Below are 23,293 nucleotides of genomic sequence, written 5' to 3' on the forward strand. Positions count from 1 at the left end.
CTTATTTTCTTTTTCAATACACGATTTATATACAGGCTTTCAATCACAAAACGTTTTTATAACAAAAGCAGAACTGAAAGTTTAGTAATTATAATCGTTTGACACCACATCACATATATTTTCAACTCGCAGCAACAACGGAAGACCTACTCGTGGCTTTGCCACGAGCTCTGCTCTAGTATACATTTCTTATTTCCCAGACACAATGTCCTGTCATTGTGCCACTTAAATGCTATCTTCTTGATACAATCATGTATAAATTTGCCACTTGACCAAGTCAATGTATTTCATCTTTTTTCACTTGTTCGAAATTCTTTGTACCAAGCAGTACTGATGATAATCAATTTATTTTTAGAATTACCGGGGGGGGGGGGGGGGGGGGGTATGTCTGCCAAGATATATAAATGTCCATATTTAAACATAGAATTCTCAGCATATCAAGAATATGTTCAAAATTCATAACGTTAGTAGGACAGCTGCCTTTATTTACTCTCAAACTTTATAGCTAAACAATAATAGTTCAGAAGACGCTGTTATTGATGACCAGAAATTACACTAGGTTCCTTTTATACTTCCGTCAGCACCAAATCTATGTCTGTGCATCTCTTGAGAATGGCTACATGGTATACATTCATGTACAACATACCATCATTGGTTACTCATCTAAACAATCGTAGAGAAGAATCCTTGGTTCGAGCCTACTTGTGGTCATTCTTCCTATTCTATTGCCCTTTCATTGGTAAACCATCTATACAACGGAGAGACTATTCTTTGACAACAATGATTCCATTATGCATTTTTCGTCCCAATGTATCCTTTATCTTCCACAAACAAATTTAGTTCTGGTATTAATCGAAGGACAACTACTGTAAACGAATTAAATTTACATCCATTAGCAGTGGAAGATCGTAGGCAGAAGTTCTGAATTCTAGAGGTTTTGTATGATAAAAATGAAGTATTCAAAGCTAGACTTTTGTGATATTTATTGTCAGGATAATATTTAAGAAATGATCGAATTACAAGTTTTTAAAGGTTTATAGATCTATGCAGTACACCCAACAAAAGCTTCTACTTTGCAGAGATCCTTTTACCTTTGAAAAGGGATCTAAACTAGAGACGAGCTCGTTGCAAGCAACGATTAGGTTTTCCGTCGTAGCTGCGTCATACTTGTGACGTATTACAAAAAATTGATAGCTAACCATAGTACAATATTAGATGTATAAACACTGAGAAACAAATTATTATATTCGGTGCTAGAGAATTCGTCTGGATCTGCATCGGTCGTGTGCAGTACGAACCGGGTGAGGGAATGTTGGCGTAAAGTGTATAAGGTTGTGGCGCGCTGTGGGCCGTAAGCTAAAACGAAGGGTAGGCTTGCCGTATTCCCGAAGGTCCACCAGTATACAGTTCCAGAGAAATAAACAGGCAATTGATGCAGGATTCCACATAAATTGGACGAGACTCAACGATGGCAACATTATAACAATTTAACAGACAGACATGTTACAAACAAGTCGGATATGGTCAGTAGTGGCCTCCAGACTCAAGACTCTGGGAGAGTCGGACGTGGCCGAGGCTGGCCGCTGTATTCCAGACTGCGCATTGACAATTGTACATAATTATTTATAAGAATCTGAACAATGAGTATAAATTGACAGGTAATGATATAAGTAAGCTGAGTGAAAGGTTCACAGATATAAAATAATTAAATAAACTCAATGAGTCTTTGATGTCCAAGAAATGAAAATCTGATAATTGCACAATATTAACAGTCCTTGATACATGACACTTTGTCTCTTTGAAATCACATATAAAGTCTGAAAAGTGTCAATCACTAAATAAATAGTAACTTTGTAAGAAATAAACTGTGAGAAAAAATTACGAAACAGATGTTGAATTTTACAAGTAAAGTCCAAAAAAAATATAATTGAACAGTGCATTTTGCACGATGTACTACATGTTTATAAGCAAATACAGATCTTAACACGTTGTCTCTAGTTTGATTCGCCGCATTTTATTCACAGAGTGGGACTGTGGTTATGTCCGGTACGAAGGTAAAAAGACCATTTGCAAACGTTTTACACGCATTTTAATCGAACGCAAGCGCCAATGAATCTCTTAGTATATATGCGGAGATCTTGGAAATTTTACAGGGGGTTTTGAAGAATAATTTTGTATTTCGAGGAGGGGGAACATGCTCGGACCAAAACATTTTTCCGGGGTGGGGGTTGAAAAGTCAGACGGTTATTTGAGTTTGCCAAGGGATGTCCGATGCATATTTGGTAAGTTTATAATGTACACGTAATTGAAAGAAATTTCGCTCGGGGGGGGGGGGGGGGGGGTCTGGAACCCTTCCACTTCTAGATCCGCGCATGGAGAAGACCGATGCCGGTAATTTTACTGTAATTTTAACCATTTTTATTTAATTATTCATGTTCATAATTATCAGAAAACCAATATTACCTTTCAAAGCAGTTAAAACTTAAGATACGAACCGTTTAGTCTCGGTGAGTATTGCGTCCGCATACGAAAGAAATGGCAATTTTCAAGAAATTCGGATGGACGATCTGTGTCCTAGGTCGTCCATCCGATTCTTTTTCAGACTAAAAGCTACAGACCTACAGACTCCATGATAATTCATTTTTTTTTATGTAAATTTAAAAAAAATAGTTGCTGCGAGAAAAAGTGGGGAGAGGACATGTTTATGTAATATAACATGCGAAACTGATTTCATTCCACCCACAAGCTTGAAATAATAAAATAATTTTAATGAAAACAATATAAATAGACGTCATAAATCCCAAATCAAACGACATATTACCACTTGATTCTGCGCGTCTTTTTAATGAATTTATAAACATCGGCAAATTCTAAAATGTATTTTTAAAGGTAATGTTAGCTGCAAGTCTGTAGACCTTGTATAACCGCCGGGTTTGTACCGTATGGGGTATTTTCTGTACCGGGCGATTACTAGGGAATTAGCTCAACACTCGCTGTATTTTCCACATTTATTCCAGTTAATAACACAATTATACAAACAGTTACTCTCCACTCCGTACACATTAAAAAGGGGGAACTCGCTTATTAATAATTCTAACTTAATGTTAACCTACATATGACAGTGAGGGAAAACGTAACGGATAAGACGGACGACTTGTATCTTGACTCTTAACCTCTATCTATCGAACTCTGACTCTATTCAACTAACTTACAATCATCTCTAAAACATATAATATTATATTACTGGCGTGACCCTCTAAATAATTGACATGTATAAATCACCCAATCAGAGAATATATTTCTTGATCTTAAGTGACCATCGTCCAGGTAAACGCCCATTTATTCACCTGCGTTAATCCGCTAATTGTTATGTAATTGCATTAACTCTATTAGTGTCAAACACACATTTCTTACTTGAAACCATTGTCCTTCAATCCCGCCTTTCTAATAAGTATCTTTCCCAAAGCTACACTTGATTACTTTGATATCCTATTTCTTTGTTACAGTTAAGGCGTTTGATAAACATTAATTTACATTCTATCACATCACAGTCAGGAGGAATTTCACGATAATTAAGAAGAGTGAATAACGTTAATTTACCAACAAGCTAAACTATAGAAAATCGTCGGATTCGAACATGTAAAATATACATTTTACATGGTGATACTTGTATGAAAAATTTCGGATGGTAGTCATTTTTTCCGGGATACAGACCGAGCGGTACATATATTCAGCTAAGGTAACTAAGAATGCTTCCAAAAAAATACTTATATTTGTTTAAAATATAACACCCCAATACTTCGTCTTACATTCGCTATTTCTAGAACAAGCAGAACCAGTATCAGTCCGACCGGCCTCACCATATACATTGTTGAAATTTAATTGTCCTAGCATTGCATTGCTCTGTATGTACACAATTTCTTTTAAAAATTAAACACTTAAAGAGTTCATCTATATGGCTACACATAACGTACACACGTGATTCAAATTAACCCAGACGGAAAACGGTAAAGAATTCAGTCATTGAGTCTACATGTTATAGAACTTGTAACAAAAACACATTGCGGGTCTGAATGTTTGTTGATATGTCAATCTATCAATATACAGTTTGTTAATTATTTTCGATTGCTAAGGCTACAGCGTATTTGATGGACATTGAACAACATTTTTTCCATGCCACTTTTTTCCATATAGCGAGATATAGCGAATAGAAGTATAAAGCATTTATAAAATTTATTTAATTACCTCTTTAGAATTGTGTATGGAATAAAATAATTTATAAGTTGCTGCTGAAGGTTGTTTGGTATTTTCGTTTGTAGATGTTTTGCAAGTAAAAAACGTGAAACGCGGGGCAAGTCATAATTAATATCCCTAATAACCGTAACTTAAAACTAGCGGCTTTGGATTCAAATATTATCGTATACGAATATTAAGTTCACCTTTTAAAATCATCTCCACGATGATAATTATATTATATCCATCGCAAATCAGTATTTTTTTTTTTTTGCTTTTATCGGGAGCAATCCCGCGTTCGTTTAAATTGCTAGCGTACATTTGTCATGTCAGTAATACACATTGTGCTTTATAAGACGGCCGTGTATACGTATTGTAGAACAGTTGAGTTTAATTACCATGCATTGGAACCATTTTATTAACACATCTCCCAGTACTGAAACAATTCAAAATGTCTCTGTTACAGTAACACAGTGGGGCGTTAAACGTGTACGTCCAGCTCTACAAGCACATGCACCAGTCTGTCGTCTAGGCGACGGCCTGAATACAGCTAGCGACTCGCCTATCGATCGGTTACCTGAGTCTCGCAATGCATCTAAATATAGACAGGGGCACAGTAATGAAACAAACAACAAAAATAAGGTCAAAGAGGTTCATCTTTATGAAATGAAAATGTACATATCAATAAAAACATTTGGGAATTTTATGTGGAATTATTTTTGCGCGCTATATGTATCAGTTAGTGCATTACAAGAAGCCCTTTCATAACCTCATAAACGTGCGCACCCCCACAAAAATGGACCGAACTGACAACAATTGTTTCTGCAAATACTGACTATAAATTACGAAAACATTAAATTGAATACCATGGAAGGATTCAAAATTAATTTCTTTACTACTTTGCTTCAATAATGCATTAGAAATTGTTATTCCTTTTTAAGTTATTGACAAGAAACTTTGGACGCCTCTATCTCCCTAATTATAGGGGCCAGCCCCTTTTTCGGTATACCGAATGAAAGGTCTGGGTAAGACAAAGAACTTTTAAAATACATATTATAACAAATTTTTATCAGGTAGAAAACTAACACGGAAAATACGCGAATTTTTTTGATTTTTTTTCTTACCTTTGTTTCAACATCTATACCACCCCTTTTATTTGCATTTAAATAATAAATGAAATATATCTCGCACAAATACAATGTGTTAGCTTCCAAACCAGCCCGTCTTTGAGACTCTGCCAGTCATCCTTAATCCTAAACCCCCTGGACAAAAGAAGTCGTTAAATTTTACTAAAAGGGGAATAACTCAAAACCGGATAGGGATTTTCCTCAACTAAATTATGCAACGACAACATCACGCGGCATGTTATCAGTCCTGAAAATTGCAAAACAATCGGTGAACAAACGAGCGAGATATTAAGGATCAAAGTTGGCGTCTAGAAGAAAAAAAAAAATAATAAGAAATTTGAAAATTTTTCAGAATAATAGTAAGGTTTTCCGCTCTCAGCGGAAAACCTTAATAAACAGCTTTTAGAGAAAATAAAATCTTGTTGAATGATGTAAATGAAGTTTTTTAAAATTAATAATAAACACATGCCAGTTGTATCACAAGACCTTATCTTAATACTCCAAGGTGGTTGCTTGGTCACATTTGAATCCATGGGGAGCGTGAATGAAATGGGTTTTCTAACTTAAACGTTACATCATTAAAGCAACGGTTTTTTTTCTTAATATACCGTTAAAATCTGTCATGTAGACAAATCTCGTAGGTTTTGAAAAAATTGATTAGTTAGACTCACAAGCTGCCAAAAAGATTATGATATAACTTTATTTTGACATTTTTAGGGGAGAGGGCGAGCTGAATGCCCCCACTCACCCTAAATACCCCTACATATATAAGTATGCATCATTTAAAAGACGTTTATTTCATGATTTTGAATATGATAGACAAATGAGAGGGTTGAGAACAAACTTGGAAAAGTCATGTATTCAAAGTTGGCATCTGACAAATGCTTGTAAAATTATTATAACAAATTACATTGTAATGAATTGGGCAGCATATTATATTTAAAAATTGAGACACTCATTTAGTAAATTAAAAATGTGTTTATTTTTAACTACGTTGAAATAATTATAACTTACATATATAAATCATCTTTTGTAAAAATCGGGATGCAAGATTTACAATTTTGACTAATGTAACCAATAAATTTTAACTAAATTAAGATAAATATACACGTATCTACATGATTATACATCATAAGTTGATTTTATAAGTGCAACACCTCCCCTACATATACACAACTTTACAAAAAATGACCAGAACAAATACGACGAACAATGTCAGATTTCTTTTCATATACGTTCTTGTCAGCGAGTTCATAAATGTAGATCTTGAATTCTCTGTCTGGTAGCAGTTTGTATTTCATTGAACGGATCTTGTCCGAGTGACTGTTGGTATGAGTACAGGGCAGCCTGGAGGTTCCCTGTGATCTGTTGACAGATCCCCAGGATCTCCCAGGAGATGTCTCTGAGATGTACATGTATTAACTCTCCCTGATCATGGTGGACTAGGGCCTGTAGATCATCTAAAGCGCTCTGTGCTCTCAGTGTATCGACATGTCTAGAGCACAAAAACTCTAACATGTACAACAGTACGAGGGGTGGAATATACAATAACGGCCAACTGTTTTGTGTACTAGACTGTTGTTCTGGCATTAATTCATTGATATGAAAGATTTCATTGGGAAGTTTGATATCCTGTGCTACAGCTTGTCTCATCTTCGTAGATAATGATTGCCCCCCTACAGCCTCAGTATACCTCTCTCTGTCTACGTGACTCCCATACATCAGATATGGTTGTGCTAACTTGACCTTTGTTATATCTATAACTGATAAAGCATCCCTGTATCTGAATGTTTTGTAATAATACATGGCAATGTATAACATGTCAGACACACACCCAAACCTAGCAGCTATTTTCAGCATGTGACAAGCCATTTTGTCTACAATATACAACTGTTTGTTTGAACCTGTGTTAGTGTACAAGTTGTGTAACATAAACGCAGTACGCTGAAGGACGGTTGCTGTAAGTTTCCGTAACATGACATTGTGATACTGTGTCAGGGGTAAACCTATTGACTCTTCCACAGCATGTAGATAATTTCTGCATATCCGTAGGTCTACTGAGCCTATTGAATCATTAATAGATATTTCATTAAAAATATCCGTATCAAGTTCAACCTCAGAGATCAGAGTGTGTTCAACGGTACAGATTGTGAGTCTGGGATTACACAAAACATTAATAATGTAGGAATTGATGGAGGGACTATGTAGAAGTAATGATATGCCCTTCTCATACAATGTATACAGTTGCGTGAATAATGTCCTTTGTGCTTCACCATAGATATTGTTCAGAAACATGTTGTTTTCTGGAATAAAAAAATTAGGACAATTTCCCTCGTACACCCATTTAAGGAGAAGTTTAAAGCAGACCCAGAAAGCGACCAGGATATTTTTAGGATGCCAGTAAGGTAGAGCATTTTGTTGAATCGCCCAGAAAACAGCAGTTTTCATGTGATAAGAACACAGTAGTTTATCTCCATCTCTTAATCTTTTGTTAATGATTTCCTTTAAGAATAGTTTTAGCAATCCATATGTTAAGAATTGTGTGTGATTCATTGAATACACAAGTTTGTATTCCGCCTGTGAAAAAGAAATTCTCCATTCGTTGTCTGTATGATTTCCTAGTTTGTGTCCTATTGCTACAAAGTGACACCCATTTCTAATAATATCGTTTACAACATGAGGTGGGGGCCATGACTGACACCTGTCTATCCATGAGGAGGCAGACGGAGGCCAGAAATCACTGATAAAGCAAAGGGCATGATCGCATTCCACACCACCATGTGATCCGCTACTACATGGTCCATGTGGCGTAGAATCAGAGAAAAAAATAGAACACGTGACCTCTCTGTACTTTGAACTTGATATATAAAGCATTCCATTCATCCTTACACACGCTGACATCACTGTAGTGCTCGCTCCTTCTAATGGTAACCATAGTAAAGTGAATCCTGGTGGGCTATCTGAACTGTCACAGAGAATCAGTGCATGTTCTTGTGTGTTGTAAAACTGTACCTGAGAGAAGTCCCAGATCACTCGGTGGTTATTTGGCCAACGCATGTAGTCCAGGTCTGATCCACTCAATCTGAACCCCTCTCTGTCACTCCCACTGAGCATCACTGTGAACCGTCTATTTAACATCTCGCTGTACATCAACATCTCTGCAATGTCCCGTATATCTCTCCTAGAGGCCACCTGTTGTGGGGTCCCCATCTCGAGACACATTCCCATATACACCGACTCAGATGTCTTCTGAATAGCCATTTTACTGAAAATTAAAATATTTTTGTACGATATTTCATGTTTGTTTTCATTGCAGTAAAATACAATTGAAATCCGTACAGGTTTCTGTTCAACAACAACGTCTAACTTACCTTTATTCTGTCCCGTTATAGTCGTCCATTGCTGGGGATTTTTGTGTTTTATTTTTAGCCTTAGAAAATCCCCGAGTAGGTTAAGTATCCGCTCTACACTATATGACATATATATAAATAATACACAAGGGAAGAATCGAAAATAGGACACGATTTGTAAACAATGTGTAGCAAATTTATTCTTATAGTACTAATTAATGTTCTGATTGTAAGGTGTTATCTCTTATCAAATTCTCATTTACCGTTAGTCTTATCTATTTTATGCCAGACCCCTAATTACCTTTTAATTATAACGATAATTAGTTAATTGCCGGAACAGTTATAATCATTTAATATTATGTATTCCCTCCCCACACTGAGGAGGTAGATTTTTCACTCCCCACACTGTGGAGGTAGATTTTCACTCCCCACACTGAGGAGGCACCGTTCACTATATAATAAGGTGAAAGTACCAGTAACAGGAGCAGTGTAGTCGAAGTGGTACAGTGTGTGTAATAGTAGCAGTGGACAGTGTAGTAATAGCAGTGAACAGTGTATTAGAAGCAGGTCAGTGTGTGTAATAGTAGCAGTGGACATTGTAGTAATAGCAGTGAACAGTGTATTAGAAGCAGGTCAGTGTGTGTAATAGTAGCAGTGGACAGTGTAGTAATAGCAGTGAGCAGATTGATGGGTGGCTTCTGGGCGATTCCGGTTATCCTCTTCGACCGTGGCTTTTAAGTTGAGTTTTAACACCAGTCAATCGTCCAAGTTGCCGGGGAGAAGATCGATATAACCGGTCACACAGAAGATCAAGGGTTGTCGTGGAGCAAGCCTTTGGCGTTTTAAAATCTCGCTTCAGGTATCCCACTTAATAGTCCGCCCAAGTCTCGCTAAATTCACCTACATCTGTGTTTGAACGGAAAGTACCTTTTACTAAAAATAGATTCAGGTACCTCTCGCTATATACGATTTTATAAACCTAAGAACTGATTTTATAAAGGTTTGTAACTACGTGTTATAAACATGCATCAAAAATGAATATATGGAACTCTGTGTATAAAGTTAGTTAACATTACTTCCAGCAAAATGAAATGAATGTAAGTGTAAACAGTTTGAAGAGATATCATAATGATCATCTTGGATGAGTTCAGACTCGGCGAATTATAAAAGATGTTTTGAAAAGAAACATCCTGCATATCAGACACATATAATTTATACTTTCTATTTTTATCATGCTTTAATTTAATGAAAAGAAAAAATATATAACTTGGGGGAATCGATTCAGCGATGATAAAATTAAAAAAAAAGAACAATGCGTTCCCATTTGGCCACGCTTACAACACAAAGAACCATTCGTTCTAAACACTAACACACATATATAACATCCTTTTCAGATGTCTGCATAAAACAGGAGGGGTTTTGGATCATCAACCTACAAAGTGTTGCAAGATTATCTTTGTCTGTTGCCAGCTACACAATATCTGTATCGACAAGCATCTTCCAGTTAGTGATATTCCAGAAGAACTGCCCGAAGACGAAAATGATGTTGTGTACCAGGGTCCGGTCAATGACGGTAAATCAACCAGAGACCAACTAATCAGGCAACGGTTCTCTTAGGTAAACCATTAATTAGATTAATAATATAAATTCATGCACTTGTATTGTAACGTTTTATCTTTTCATTAGTTATTCGATTTATGCTTTCAGGCATCTTCCATCTATATAAATAAAAAGACATAAAACATAAGCATCAATGAAGAATATTTAAATGATTGAAAAAAAAAAATCAATGCTAAGATTTAGCAGATATACACTGATTCTCTCTCTCTCTCTCTCTCTCTCTCTCTCTCTCTCTCAACGACTCAAAGAAGAGAATAGTTCCGCTAGGGCACTCCGTCCTCCAGGTGCAACCCCCGCATTAAGTGATCTTAGTAGATCAATCTGGAGCTTAGTTTTCTCCATCTCCAGTTTGTTCTTCTCCATCTCCCGTTCTAAAACTTGGCATTGCAGGTCATAAACACCCTCCATTGTCCTCTTCCGCTTCACGGCACATTTTTTCCTGTAAAAAATATATTGAAAACTTTTTTTTTTCAATTTGAATTTCTTCTAACGTATAATTTTTAACTTGTTTGTGGTCTGAAGTTCTGGAAATTGGTATAACTAGCTTTTAATATACGTTCTATGTATTCAAAAAAATCAATCGACTTCAGTTGCATAATTTACATGTATGTTTGATAAGACACATACTTTTTCATTTGTAGATGCTCTCCGTCACTTGGAGACTTTGGCAGAGTAAGAGTGGCAGCAGGACCCCCAGGCAAAGCATGGGATGGGCCAGGAGATTGTGAAGGCACATGGCTGGGAACAACAGCTCGCTCGGACTCGGAAGTCATCGGAGGAGAGAGCCACAACTCTTCTACCATGAACAGATCCATCCCTGCAATAAAATTTGATATTTTTAACTTTACTTATATCTTCGCTTTAATTTATCTGGTGAATGATGATAGAAGAAAGGTGACCATACCATTCACATCGTCTGTGTCTAAAACACCCTCGATTCCTTCGACTGACGTTTTACCTATTATAGCAACAACCTGAAATTCATAAATGTCAATATATTTATTTATCATTATTTATGATATTAATTATGATACTTGTTTTGTCTCAGACAATCAGTGCCCCTTTCGGTTAACCTATTAAATAATGTTATTGATTCATGTTCAATACAAATAACAACTTGCATTATTAATGTAAAAGTGTAGACGCAGTATTACCTTTTGACCGATATCAGGTATTCACAGAGGAAGGAGCAGGTCCGCCACCGGTTTTCCCTAGCTCTCTTCTATACTGAGCCTCCTTCTTTTTAGTTTGGGAGGATATGTCTCTCCATTTCTTATGATCTCCGCGGAAGTCCGCTCTTGAATTCCGATGCTGTTTATTCTGTTTTAATAAGAAAGGATAATATAAACGTCTTTATTTCTATATGTTCTATCAATAATTTGGTTAATCAATGTACATGTTTATTATGCAAAATTACAACGACACCTTAAAATTACAAACCTACATACCCCCCTCTCTCTCTCTCTCTCTCTCTCTCTCTCTCTCTCTCTCTCAATTGAGCAACATGATCCGCCACTTTGATTGAAAGTGAAAGTACCGGTAGCTGAAAGTACTAGTATATTGAAAGCGGGTTCCATGGTTAATCCGTCCGCAATTAAGGAAGATGTTTACAACTTGCACATCTTCTATGTGACAGACTATTTACATTTTCTTGAGAGAGAACGAAAGAAAGATAAGTTAATTGATTTTTTTTATATTTAATGCATAACGATTTAATATCTATTTATGTAAATGATGCAAATAATTCAGTCACAGAAACGCTGCCTTTTCCCAGTTTTTCATTCAGCTTTTTCAGAAGTTCAATTTGTAACTTGTTCTTCTAAAGTTCCTGCTCGAGCACTTGGCACTGTAACTCGTGAACATCATCCACATTTCGCTTCCTTTTCAGTTTATTCTTCCTAAAGAACGATACATAAAATTCGGTTTACTGACTTGATTAAAAAAAACAAGTCTTAATTAAATTCAAAATGAAAACATTATGCATAATACTGTTTGGTTAATAAATTTTATCAATGTAAAAGTTCCTATGTTTAGAGTTACCCCGATGCCTTTATTTTCATTTCTGCTTCTCCCCCACGCGATGTTTCTTCCTTCTCACAGCTAGCTTGGGATGGCCCAGGAGACTGAGACAGCATTGGGGAGAAGACAGCGGCTTTCTCTGAAGTAATTGTGTTCGGTGTTGACAGCCATACGTCTTCAACTTTGAATAAATCTACGTCTGAAATTAATCCATTGTAAATTGGACATATTCGCTGGAATTACATTCATTGGTGCTTACAAACGTTTTATGACAATATTATTGATTGTCAGCTTATTTATGGAGAGAGAGAGAGAGAGAGAGAGAGAGAGAGAGAGAGAGAGTTAATGTACCCAAATTTTCCAGGTCAGTGTCAAAACCACCGTCAATCCCTTCAATGAAAGTTTTTCCTATTATTGCGACAACCTGAAATAATTATCGACACTTCAATAATAAATTCCTAAAATGGCGTAACCTTACAATTTAATTTAGCAATAATGTATGTATAATGTATGTGTATACAAGCCAGTGAGAAACGCAGGATTTTTTCTGCTTTCTGAAATAACATTTATTTAATCTTTTGTTTAAGGAAGAAGGGGTTGCAGTATCGAGTATGTTATTTTCCCTTAAGCTGAGCCAATTAAAAATTCAAGTAACAGAATTCGATTTTCTTTTAACGTAACGGTATACATAATGCTCTCATCGATTTTAGAATTATATTGAAAATTTATATCATCTTAAGACCATTTTAAATAAGAACCCGTCTGTGAATAATTTCTTGGTCTGCCCATGGACAAATTGGAATAATAAGATTTTTAATTAAGACATGTTTATCACAGGCACGCAGCATTGTTTTTAAAGGGGGGGGGCAACCTAATCCCAAAAATCTTGACAAGTAAAAAAAAAAAAAAGGAAAATTTTCGAATCCCAAAATCTTGAAAATCCTAATTCGTGGGGGAGGGGGTACTTAATATTCCTTTCCCTTCAATTTCAGTCTTAATTTCCTTATTTTCTCTTCCATATCTTATCAATATACTCTGCCTGTATCAATGTGTATACTAGATTGTTTTCGACACATACTTTAAATATCATACAGTCACATGTGTCTGTGCATAGCTGCATGCTATACACATTGACAAACTTTTTATGAAGATTGTTTTATTAATCCAATATTATCGATTTGTTTCAAATTTTAATTTGGTTTAATTGATGGTAATAACTTGTTTGCAAGTATTTAACAAAAATCAACTAGACATCATTCGCGAACCTTCTGATTGAGATCACTTGTGTTGACTGGGGTGGGGGGTGGTCCACCTCCCGTCTTGGACCTATCTCGCCGAAACTCCGCCTCCTTTTATTTGGTTTGTGAAGACAAATCCCTCCACTTCTTGCATATTTCAGCAAGCGACCTCTCCTGGACAGAGACACTGTTGATTCTGTCCAAGTTGTTAAAACATTAATATTGATAGAATTTAATGCATCAGAATTTAGATTCAGTCCTTTCATAGAGATTATTTTAATGACGCAATGGGTAAACATTAAAGGTCAAGGATATATCATAGTTTTTGTAAACATGCAGACGCTGAAACGGCCTTTGATCATGAATGTTTAACAATAAAAAATGTAAGTGTTTTAATCACTGAAACTAAAGGTCAGGTGCAAACAAAATTTCCTATAGATTACATATTGACATATATTGATTTTGTACCACTGATTTAGCACATTTGTCAGCCCATGTTACGAACTTTCACATGTACATGTAGATCTAAGGCCAAAAAAAAATATGCCTGTTTCCGGTTTCCCGACCGACCCTATTTTTTATGCGCCGACCAGGGTTTAAAAAAAGCTTGTAATAAATCAATAGAAAACACCACTTATTAAAGCGTTTTAAAGATTTCTAAGTCCAGATTGACAGCATATAGTTTTTTAGGTCAGTGATGTGTTAAAAATTAATATAGAGATGTACATGAAAAAAGCAGAGGCAAAGTTATTTTTTTATATTTCTGGGTGTGGAGACTGCAGACATCGTAAGTCTATGAATACTTATAGGCCCAATAATCATTCACATTATAAATATGATTTAAAAATGCTACATTTCAGATGCAAATGAAATTTTAAAAATTAGTCTAAAACCATTAATGATCTATTCATTTTTTTTAATTATTGAAAAGATTTTATTCTAAGGCTCTCGTCTGATCAACCAGAATTTCCTCTGTTTCTGAATTCAACACCTACAGTTACGATATTAATGTCTACTGTTATTTCAGTTGACCAGGAAAATAGAACTAATAATTACTATATAATATATTTGTGGTAATGAGTATTATACTCAGTTAATCTATAGCTGTCATATTTATATTTTCTTTTTGCCTGAAAATAAAATCTTCGTATACATTCCAAATTAATCTTAGATTTAAGAAAGCTTTAATTCCGTAACAGTTGTCATTATTCACAATAGCTCCACCTGTAAAATAAATTTTATAAATGTATAGAAAAATCATATGCTAGAAAAAAGGGAAAACCGAAAAGCTCATTAAAAAAAAATATATATCCATATTGATAAACAATTACAATTGTAGCGCCGTCGAGCGGTAAACGGCTCTATACTATGAAATCCACAGGTAATTAACTCACATTTTAACTAATCCCTTGAGATGATAATGCTCCAACCTCTAAAGCATACGCTTTAGTTTAATAGAAACACAAAGTAGAATTATTTACAGTTTATTCACATTACGATAAAAATCCAAAGTTTCACAAATAAAATATCAAAACATCACTGGCTGAACTGCACATGTATCTCCCGCAATAGAAAAATAGTAAGACCCCCCGTAATTTGTACCCGTCCTATATATACATAATATGCATTGCTCGCGAGGAGCAATCTTTCTAAACGGGGTCAATTACGTAATGACATTGCTCGCGGAGAGCAATGATAAATAACTTACGTAATATTAAAACAGAAGAATAATATAATTTTAAAATACCGTTACACCTCCCCCTACTTAAGGTTTTGACTCCGTTCAAAATGAATAATAATAATTAAATCTGCAATTAAACAATATCTAACTTAGGATAATTATACAAAATATTACTCTTTACACATTAAGCAGGGTATCGGTAACTCATAAATATGTAAAATGCAGCCAGATAATTCAACTCACAACAAACATAAATAAATAAACATTAAACAAAATTGTACATCGCAGTTCATATATACAGTTCATGATATATACAAGTCAGTTTATCCAATGTTCTATTACACAGACATGTCCCCTCTGACAATTCTTACGTTGCCGTGCTCGAAATGTTTGGGAATTTCGCGTAATATTTCACTGACCACATCTCTGAAATCGATGTCCTCTGGATTTAAGTCTTTGGAATATACGATTTTAGAGTCTCTAATTTCTTCTTCAGTACCGTCCGGTTTGCGTATCACCGTTTTGTTTAATGTTAGGCATATTGTCGATCGTTCTCGGATTGTGACGTTGTTGTTTTCATCAGTCTTTTTACTTTCATCACTTACGTCACTGTAATCGTCGCTAGGACTGTCGCTAATCACATCAGTTTCGTTACGCACTCGTTTGTCCCCGTCTTCTTCATTATGCACTTGCTGCTCATCAATGTTGCTTTCACCTAAGATTTCTTCGACGAACGCCTCGTCCACACTACTCAGCTCCGCGAACTCGCAAGAACTAATGGAAAAATGCTCGAGGTCATCTTCAGCAGTGTTCGTTTTGTCCAAGGTTTCTTCTTCATCTGATGAGATGTTCTCGTAGAAGTCACTAAGTACGTACACTGGCTTCTTTGCTTGCATAAACATCTCCCGGTCGACAAGCTTCCTTTTAGAACTCATTGCTTCACTTAACTGTTCACCATGTAGTCCATGTACTGATTTTAAATGTCTCTTTAAATTGAATTTCCTTACAAAAAGTCTTTGGCAAAAACTACAGTTTAAGCTGTTTACACTGTCACTGTGTTGCTCCCTACGATGCTGATGAAAATTACTAGATGATGTAAAAGTTTTTCCACAATCCTCGCACAACATTTGATAACGACTATTCTCTGTACCGAATGGGCTTCCTTACAGGTCGTCCCCTACGGGTCATTTTCAAACTTGGTTCTGATTGGTCAAGATCTGAGTCTTCTGCTTTTAAGCTTGGTTCTGATTGGTCAACATCTGAGTCGTCTGTTTTCGGGGGTGGAGCTAGCGGTAACTTCAAACGCCGCCGGCCAGAGTCCGGCGCGTGCCGTCGTTGACCATCTGGTGTCTCGCCAGTTGTATATTTGGATCCAGTAGCTGGTCTTGTTAGTTCCGCTGTCTCGTCAGTTGTATATTGGGGCTGCTGTCTTTCTCCTCGGTACGGTTTGATGTTGTCGGCGTGAACTATAACCGGTTTTGATTGTCTTGAATGCTGAATTTGAAAAAGCACATCACTTAGTCTTTTAATTATTATCCACGGTCCAGTCCATTTCCTTGATAGTTTTAATTTTTCTCCTTTACCGACTTTTGGCTGACTTCTTCGTACGAAATCCCCAACTTCATAGTTAGTCTCCCGTACATTTCGATCAAAATAATTTTTCTGTCTTTGAGATGCTTCTTTTGTAATTTCCCTTGCTTGTTCATGAATTGTGGAAAAGTTTTCTTCTAAATCACGCACATAAACTGCTTTGTTTGCCTCTTTCTCAGAAGTTGTAAAGTTCTCATTTTCAGTTAGAACATTTATTGGTAGTTTAGCCTCTTTCCCAAAAACTAGTCTATATGGCGAAATCCGTGTAGTTTCATGCGGAGTGGTGTTATACGCAAGAACAATTCCGTCCACAAAACGATCCCAGTCGGTTTGGTTTGCATTAATGTATTTAGATAGCATGTCCTTTATTGTTCGATTCATCCTCTCTACCATTCCGTCTGACTGGGGATGATATGGTGTAGTTCGAGTTTTGTCAATTTGAAATAGTCGACACATTTCCTGGAATAGCCTACTTTCGAATTGTTTTCCTTGGTCCGAATGAATAGATCCAGGACATCCGTATCGCTTTATCCATCCTTTAAACAGAACGTTAGCTACCGTTTCAGCTTCAATGTTCATAAGCAGAAATATCTCGGCAAATTTTGTAAAATAATCCATCACGACAAGAATGTAAGAATATCCATTTTCTGACTTCGGGAATGGTCCTGCTAAATCCAGTGCTATTCTTTGAAATGTTTCACCACTTAGGAAAGTTTTCATACGTGATCTCTTTTTCCGTGGCGGATTTTTCCTTTCTTCACACACATCACACGCAAATACATAGTCGTGAACAGTTTGACGCATCCTAGGCCAATAATAATCGGAATTTCTAACTTTTTCCAAAGTCTTTTTGATGCCCATATGACCTCCAACTCTCGAGTCGTGAAGGTGCCATAACACAACTTGACGCAGATTCCGTGGTAGGCATATCTTAAGTTCTTCACTATTGTTTGAAATCCAGCGAATACACAAAACACCTTTATCAATACACAATAAATCCCATCTCGAATACCAAAATTTGCACTCAAAGTTTTCACCAGACACAGTAGATAATGGTGGTTTTTCATTCTTTTCCATCCAACGTAAAATAACACGCATTCCAGGGTCATTTTGTTGTTTCTCACGAATATTTGCTCGGTTTAGGGGTTCGTCCGGCTGTTTTCGAATCTTCGCTCTCATTGGTCTGTTTGTCCGATTCTTCTTAAGAGGAGAAATAATTGCACAATCCGATACTTTTTCTGAATCTATGCTGTCGTTAAACAATGCACTTATATTAAACACGTGATTGTCAACTTCTGCTGAATTATATGTACTGGTATTTCTTAGTTCAGAAACGTGTGTATATTTCTGATTTTCAGTTCCTTCATTTTTCTCACGTTTACACTGTCTGCAGTTCACCTCACAAGAAACACGTGACAATGCATCTGCATTTCCATGTCGTTTTCCGGCTCTGTGTTCAATCTTAAATATGTACGGTCCAAGTCTCTGAAGCCACCGCGCAATTTGTCCATCCGGTTCTCGGAATTTATGGAGCCATACTAATGATCCATGGTCTGTTCTTAGCAAAAACTCTCGTCCAAGTAGGTAGTGTTTAAAATGTTGAACGAAATACACAACAGCCAGCATTTCTTTCCGAGTTACACAATAATTTCTTTCAGAATTATTCAACACACGGCTTCCGTAAGAAATCACAACTTCTCTTCCATTTTGAATTTGCGATAGCACAGCGCCTATAGCGTCATTACTAGCATCAGTATCTAGTATGAAGTCACCAGCAGTCACATCGGGATATCCAAGAATAGGTGCAGATATTAATTTCTGTTTCAAAGTTTCAAATGCTGCATCACATTCATGCGTCCAATACCATCCTTGATTTTTCCCAGTAAGGATATGTAGGCATTTTGCTATTTTAGCAAAGTCTTTTATGAATCTCCGGTAGTAGGCTGCTAGTCCCAGAAAACTTCTAAGCTCTGTCACATTATCCGGCGTTCTCCAATTCTTAACAGCTTCAATTTTTGAAGGATCCGTTTTAATACCCTCCTTTGAAACGATGTGTCCAAGAAAACTTACTTCACGTCGGAAAAAGTTGCATTTCTTTGCTTTAAGTTTCAGGTTTACACTCTGTAATCTATCTAATACTAAACTAAGATTTTCTAAGTGTTCATCAAAAGTACGGCTGTACACAATAATGTCATCCAAATATAGCACTGTTATATTCCATTGTAATCCGTTCAACGCATGTTCTATCACTCTTTGAAATGTCGCTGGTGCGTTACATAATCCGAACGGCATTACTGTATAATGGTAAAGTCCACCACGTGGTGTAGCAAACGCTGTTTTCTCTTTATCCTTCTCACTCATAGGAATTTGATGGTATGCCATATTGAGATCTAATGACGAAAACCATGTTGATCCAGAGAGGGCATCGAGATCATCTGCCACCCGAGGTATCGGATATGCATCTTTGATGGTATTCGCATTTAATTTCCGATAATCAACACAAAGCCTCCAGCTTTTGTCCTTTTTCTGCACCAACACGATAGGAGCTGACCAGGGACTGTTGGATTTCTCAATTAATCCTTGTTCCTCTAACTTCTTGATCTCCTTGTCCATTATCTCCCTCTTAAAAATAGGAACTCGGCGAACTGCTTCCTTAAAAGGTATCTCCTCCTTCAGCTTAATACGATGCTCACCAATCGTTGCACGCTCCACTAGTTTGTTTGGATCCGCAAATGCATCCACACGAGCTAAGAGAAAGTCTTTAAACTTTGCCGCTTGCTCTTCAGTTAAATTTTCACATGCTTCCTTATAAACTTGTTCAAGATGCTCTGGTATATCGGCGCCTCCTGACATTACGCTATATACTTCCGGAATCTCCACAGTTGATACATTTTCCACAGGATCAAACACTGCTATCTCAGTACGTTTCTGTACATACACGTCACGATCACATGGATTAAATACACGCACATATATATGATTTTCACCACATGTAGATTTCACTACTTCTCGTGCAACCGCTAATCCATGGTTAAGTACAAATGTTTTTAGAGGTAACAAGATCCCATCACTAGTATCTACACTACTGTTAAATGTAGCTTTTAAAACACTCTCATGGTGCGCTGGTACGACATTATCCTCCACGCTAACAATAGAATATCCCCGCAATACTCCATCAGCATCTGCTTTAAGGTGGCACACATTAAAACAATAATCCCATTGACAGTGAAATTTGCTAATAAAATCTTGGCCAAGTAAATTTGATTTTACGTCTGCCACAAACACACGAAATATTACTTGAAATTCTGGAAAGGATAACAACATTTTTGCAGTTCCAATGACTTTAAGTTTTCTTCCGTCGGCTGTAGTAAATTGCTTTTTAGCGCGCTCCAGCACAGGTCTATGTTCTGGAAGAATGCTCCTATAAACATCTTCTGTTATGAACGTGTTCATTGCACCCGTGTCAAATCTCCACTCTAACGATGTGCCTTCCACTAAGCCATCTAACCTCATTCCCGGCTTTCCTCTGATTTCAATAATTTGACATTTTTCATCGTTAGAATCATAATTCAAGTGCAAATTTTCAACATCTGTTTGCGTTGACACTGCAGATATTTCTTCACTGCTATCATCACGATGTTGTAATTCTCCTGTACTAGGCCGCTTCACTAAATGCTGTGCCGACACATGGCCTACTGCCTCGACACCCTTACATTTAAAGATTTCTCATTAGTGATTTTCCGCTTTGGACAGTCTTTGTACAAATGCATAACAGAATTACATCCGTAGCACTTTTTCGCTATCCTTCTCTTTTCTTCTGACTCCGCGCTGTATGGTTTCTTAGTAACTGGAACTTCGGCATTCCTGGGGAATTCACTAACTCCGTAAACTGGTCTAATAGGGTTGTTTTCCTTGCTTCTTAAATTCCTATTCTCCGTCATTCGAATGCACTCCTCCTGCATCGCCGCAGTCACCGCTTCCTGTAAGCTCTTTGGTCTAGTGCGCTTTACAGCCAACCGGAAATCGTTATCAGCATTACAGTTGTCCATAAAAGTTTTAAGGCTAGCTTCTTCCACATAGTCGCGATTTCCGGGATGAGCTCTTCTATATAAGTCAGCAATAGCTTGGGCAAAGTCCCTGAACGATTCTGTAGGCAGCTTCCTTCGCATTTTTGCCTCAACTATGTAACTCTCTTTCATCGCAGTATGTCCGAATCTAGTGTCCATCTGCAGTTTTAGCTGGTTATAGTCCTGTAAAATACTGTCCGGTAATCCGTATGCGAACGCTTCCGCTTGTCCACGGAAAGTAGTGATGAGAACTCTGCGCCTCATATCAATAGACCAATTATTTAATGTCGCAACATTCTCAAAATATCGCACAAATTCACTCCACACTTCTGTTCCTTCTCCTTTAAACGTGCGCTTGACGTGAAGGTTTAATCCTGATCCTGGCAATCCAACCTCCTCATTATAACTCGCGGTATCCTGATCTGAAGTTCTTCCAGTTAAAGTATTTCGCATCATATTAGGTATCCGGGCAGTCCTTCTCTTTGTAGACTGATACAATTTCCACAAAATTGCACACACAATTATGCCCAAAAATATTATCGACATATTTCCTAGCGCTTCATGAGTCAAACGTAACAACAGTTTTTGCGGAGAATAACGAAACACGCTTAACACAGTCAATACTAATGCAGATATTCCACATGTCCATTACATAAGTCCTGAATACCATGAACTCTCATGCTCCACCTCAGTGCAGTTCTCTCTGTTCGCAAATATCTCCTGAACAGGGGGCGAATTGGTGACAACAGGAGTCGGTAATCCATTTTCAAAATCCTGTATCAGATTCCGTCTTACAGAAGTTCTTGGTCTTGGCGTAGTTTGTGGTACATTAGTAGGCGTACTATTCGTGAAATCCATCTTAGCTGGAGAATATATAGTGCGGTCACCACCTTGAAATATCTTTAGAAAAAGAGCACCATGCACTAAAAACACAAATGTCACAAACGGATCCAGTTTGATAATTAATAGTTTACGATTTCCTCCGGAAATGCTTTCACTCTGCATTTGCAGCACGGGCACCGGTAGAAGAAAATATCTTTATTTCCTCGCTTGGCGCAGTTGAAATTGTCCTTACGGTTAAACATTAAATAACAACCTGGACACTCTTTGTGAGCAAATAGGTCCATTTGTCCCACAACCACACGATGTCCATTTTCATCAAAATCAATCACATTAACAAACCGCTTTCTCTGCACAGAATTTCCCGGATTTAATTCCATTGTCACAAAATGTTAATATCCAGCATAGAATAGTTCACAAAAGTTCACAATTAATATCCGTAACCCGTAAAAAGTATAATGATCCCACCGCTGCCACCAGTTGTAGCGCCGTCGAGCGGTAAACGGCTCTATACTATGAAATCCACAGGTAATTAACTCACATTTTAACTAATCCCTTGAGATGATAATGCTCCAACCTCTAAAGCATACGCTTTAGTTTAATAGAAACACAAAGTAGAATTATTTACAGTTTATTCACATTACGATAAAAATCCAAAGTTTCACAAATAAAATATCAAAACATCACTGGCTGAACTGCACATGTATCTCCCGCAATAGAAAAATAGTAAGACCCCCCGTAATTTGTACCCGTCCTATATATACATAATATGCATTGCTCGCGAGGAGCAATCTTTCTAAACGGGGTCAATTACGTAATGACATTGCTCGCGGAGAGCAATGATAAATAACTTACGTAATATTAAAACAGAAGAATAATATAATTTTAAAATACCGTTACACAATGTAATATAAATCGTGAAACATTTTCTGTGAGATAAATACAAGGAACAAATGTCCTTCCAACATTTGTTTTTCTTTTGATTTGTGTTGACATCTTTGTGAGAGGCAAACAAGATCGCTCGATTCTTCTCAACTTCTTCCACCAAAATTTCAATCTCCTTGGCAGAAAAATTCTTTTTCCTCTCCTTTTTAATTTTATTTACGAATTCGTCTGCCATATTGAAATCAACTTCCGGTAATTTAAGACGGACGTAAATACGAAAAAGTTACGTCGGACCTAAGTACCTTTTGTGAAACGGTCTTAACTAAGTGCGTACGTAGTACTTAAGTTTGTCGTAACTCGTTAAGAAGTACCTAATTTACGATGCTTTTGTGAAACGGTACCCAGAGTAGTAGAAGTGGTAGAGTAGAGTATAGTAGTAGCAGAGAGTGTATTAGAGTAGCAGTATTTGGATTTATACATGTGTGGATTATGTGGATTATTTTCTTGTGTGAATTGTGTGGATTGTTCTTATGTGATGCGTAGACTTTGTGTGTAGATATGTAAATAAATTAGTAAACTCTTCAACGACTTTTTCATACTAGGACTTCATACATTCATTCGGATCAAAGTTAAATGTGTTGTA

General features: G+C 36.8%; 2 protein-coding genes, 1 long non-coding RNA gene and 1 pseudogene across 3 annotated transcripts; 1 reads left to right on the plus strand and 3 right to left on the minus strand.

The window, feature by feature from the left end:
• Window positions 1-6,290: 6,290 nt before the first annotated feature.
• On the minus strand, window positions 6,291-8,645 carry LOC128184554 (uncharacterized). The gene has a single exon (XM_052854093.1). It carries the CDS (start codon window positions 8,619-8,621, stop codon window positions 6,612-6,614), a length of 2,010 nt encoding a protein of 669 aa, XP_052710053.1. The 5' UTR covers window positions 8,622-8,645; the 3' UTR covers window positions 6,291-6,611.
• Window positions 8,646-9,220: 575 nt separating this feature from the next.
• Window positions 9,221-11,083, plus strand: LOC128184558 (uncharacterized). Its single transcript, XR_008243748.1, has 3 exons — window positions 9,221-9,569; window positions 10,105-10,327; window positions 10,972-11,083. It is a non-coding gene; the product is annotated as an uncharacterized LOC128184558 (long non-coding RNA).
• LOC128184557 (uncharacterized) lies at window positions 10,565-11,543 on the minus strand. Its single transcript, XM_052854096.1, has 3 exons — window positions 11,235-11,543; window positions 10,958-11,147; window positions 10,565-10,769 (listed from the first exon to the last, which is right to left on the minus strand). Exons 1-3 carry the CDS (start codon window positions 11,338-11,340, stop codon window positions 10,565-10,567), a joined length of 501 nt encoding a protein of 166 aa, XP_052710056.1. The 5' UTR covers window positions 11,341-11,543.
• A 510-nt stretch (window positions 11,544-12,053) lies between these two features.
• On the minus strand, window positions 12,054-22,885 carry LOC128184556 (uncharacterized; annotated as a pseudogene).
• Window positions 22,886-23,293: the final 408 nt, after the last annotated feature.

Source organism: Crassostrea angulata, chromosome 5 (genome assembly GCF_025612915.1).
Source record: "Crassostrea angulata isolate pt1a10 chromosome 5, ASM2561291v2, whole genome shotgun sequence".
Taxonomy (NCBI): Eukaryota; Metazoa; Mollusca; class Bivalvia; order Ostreida; family Ostreidae; genus Magallana; species Magallana angulata.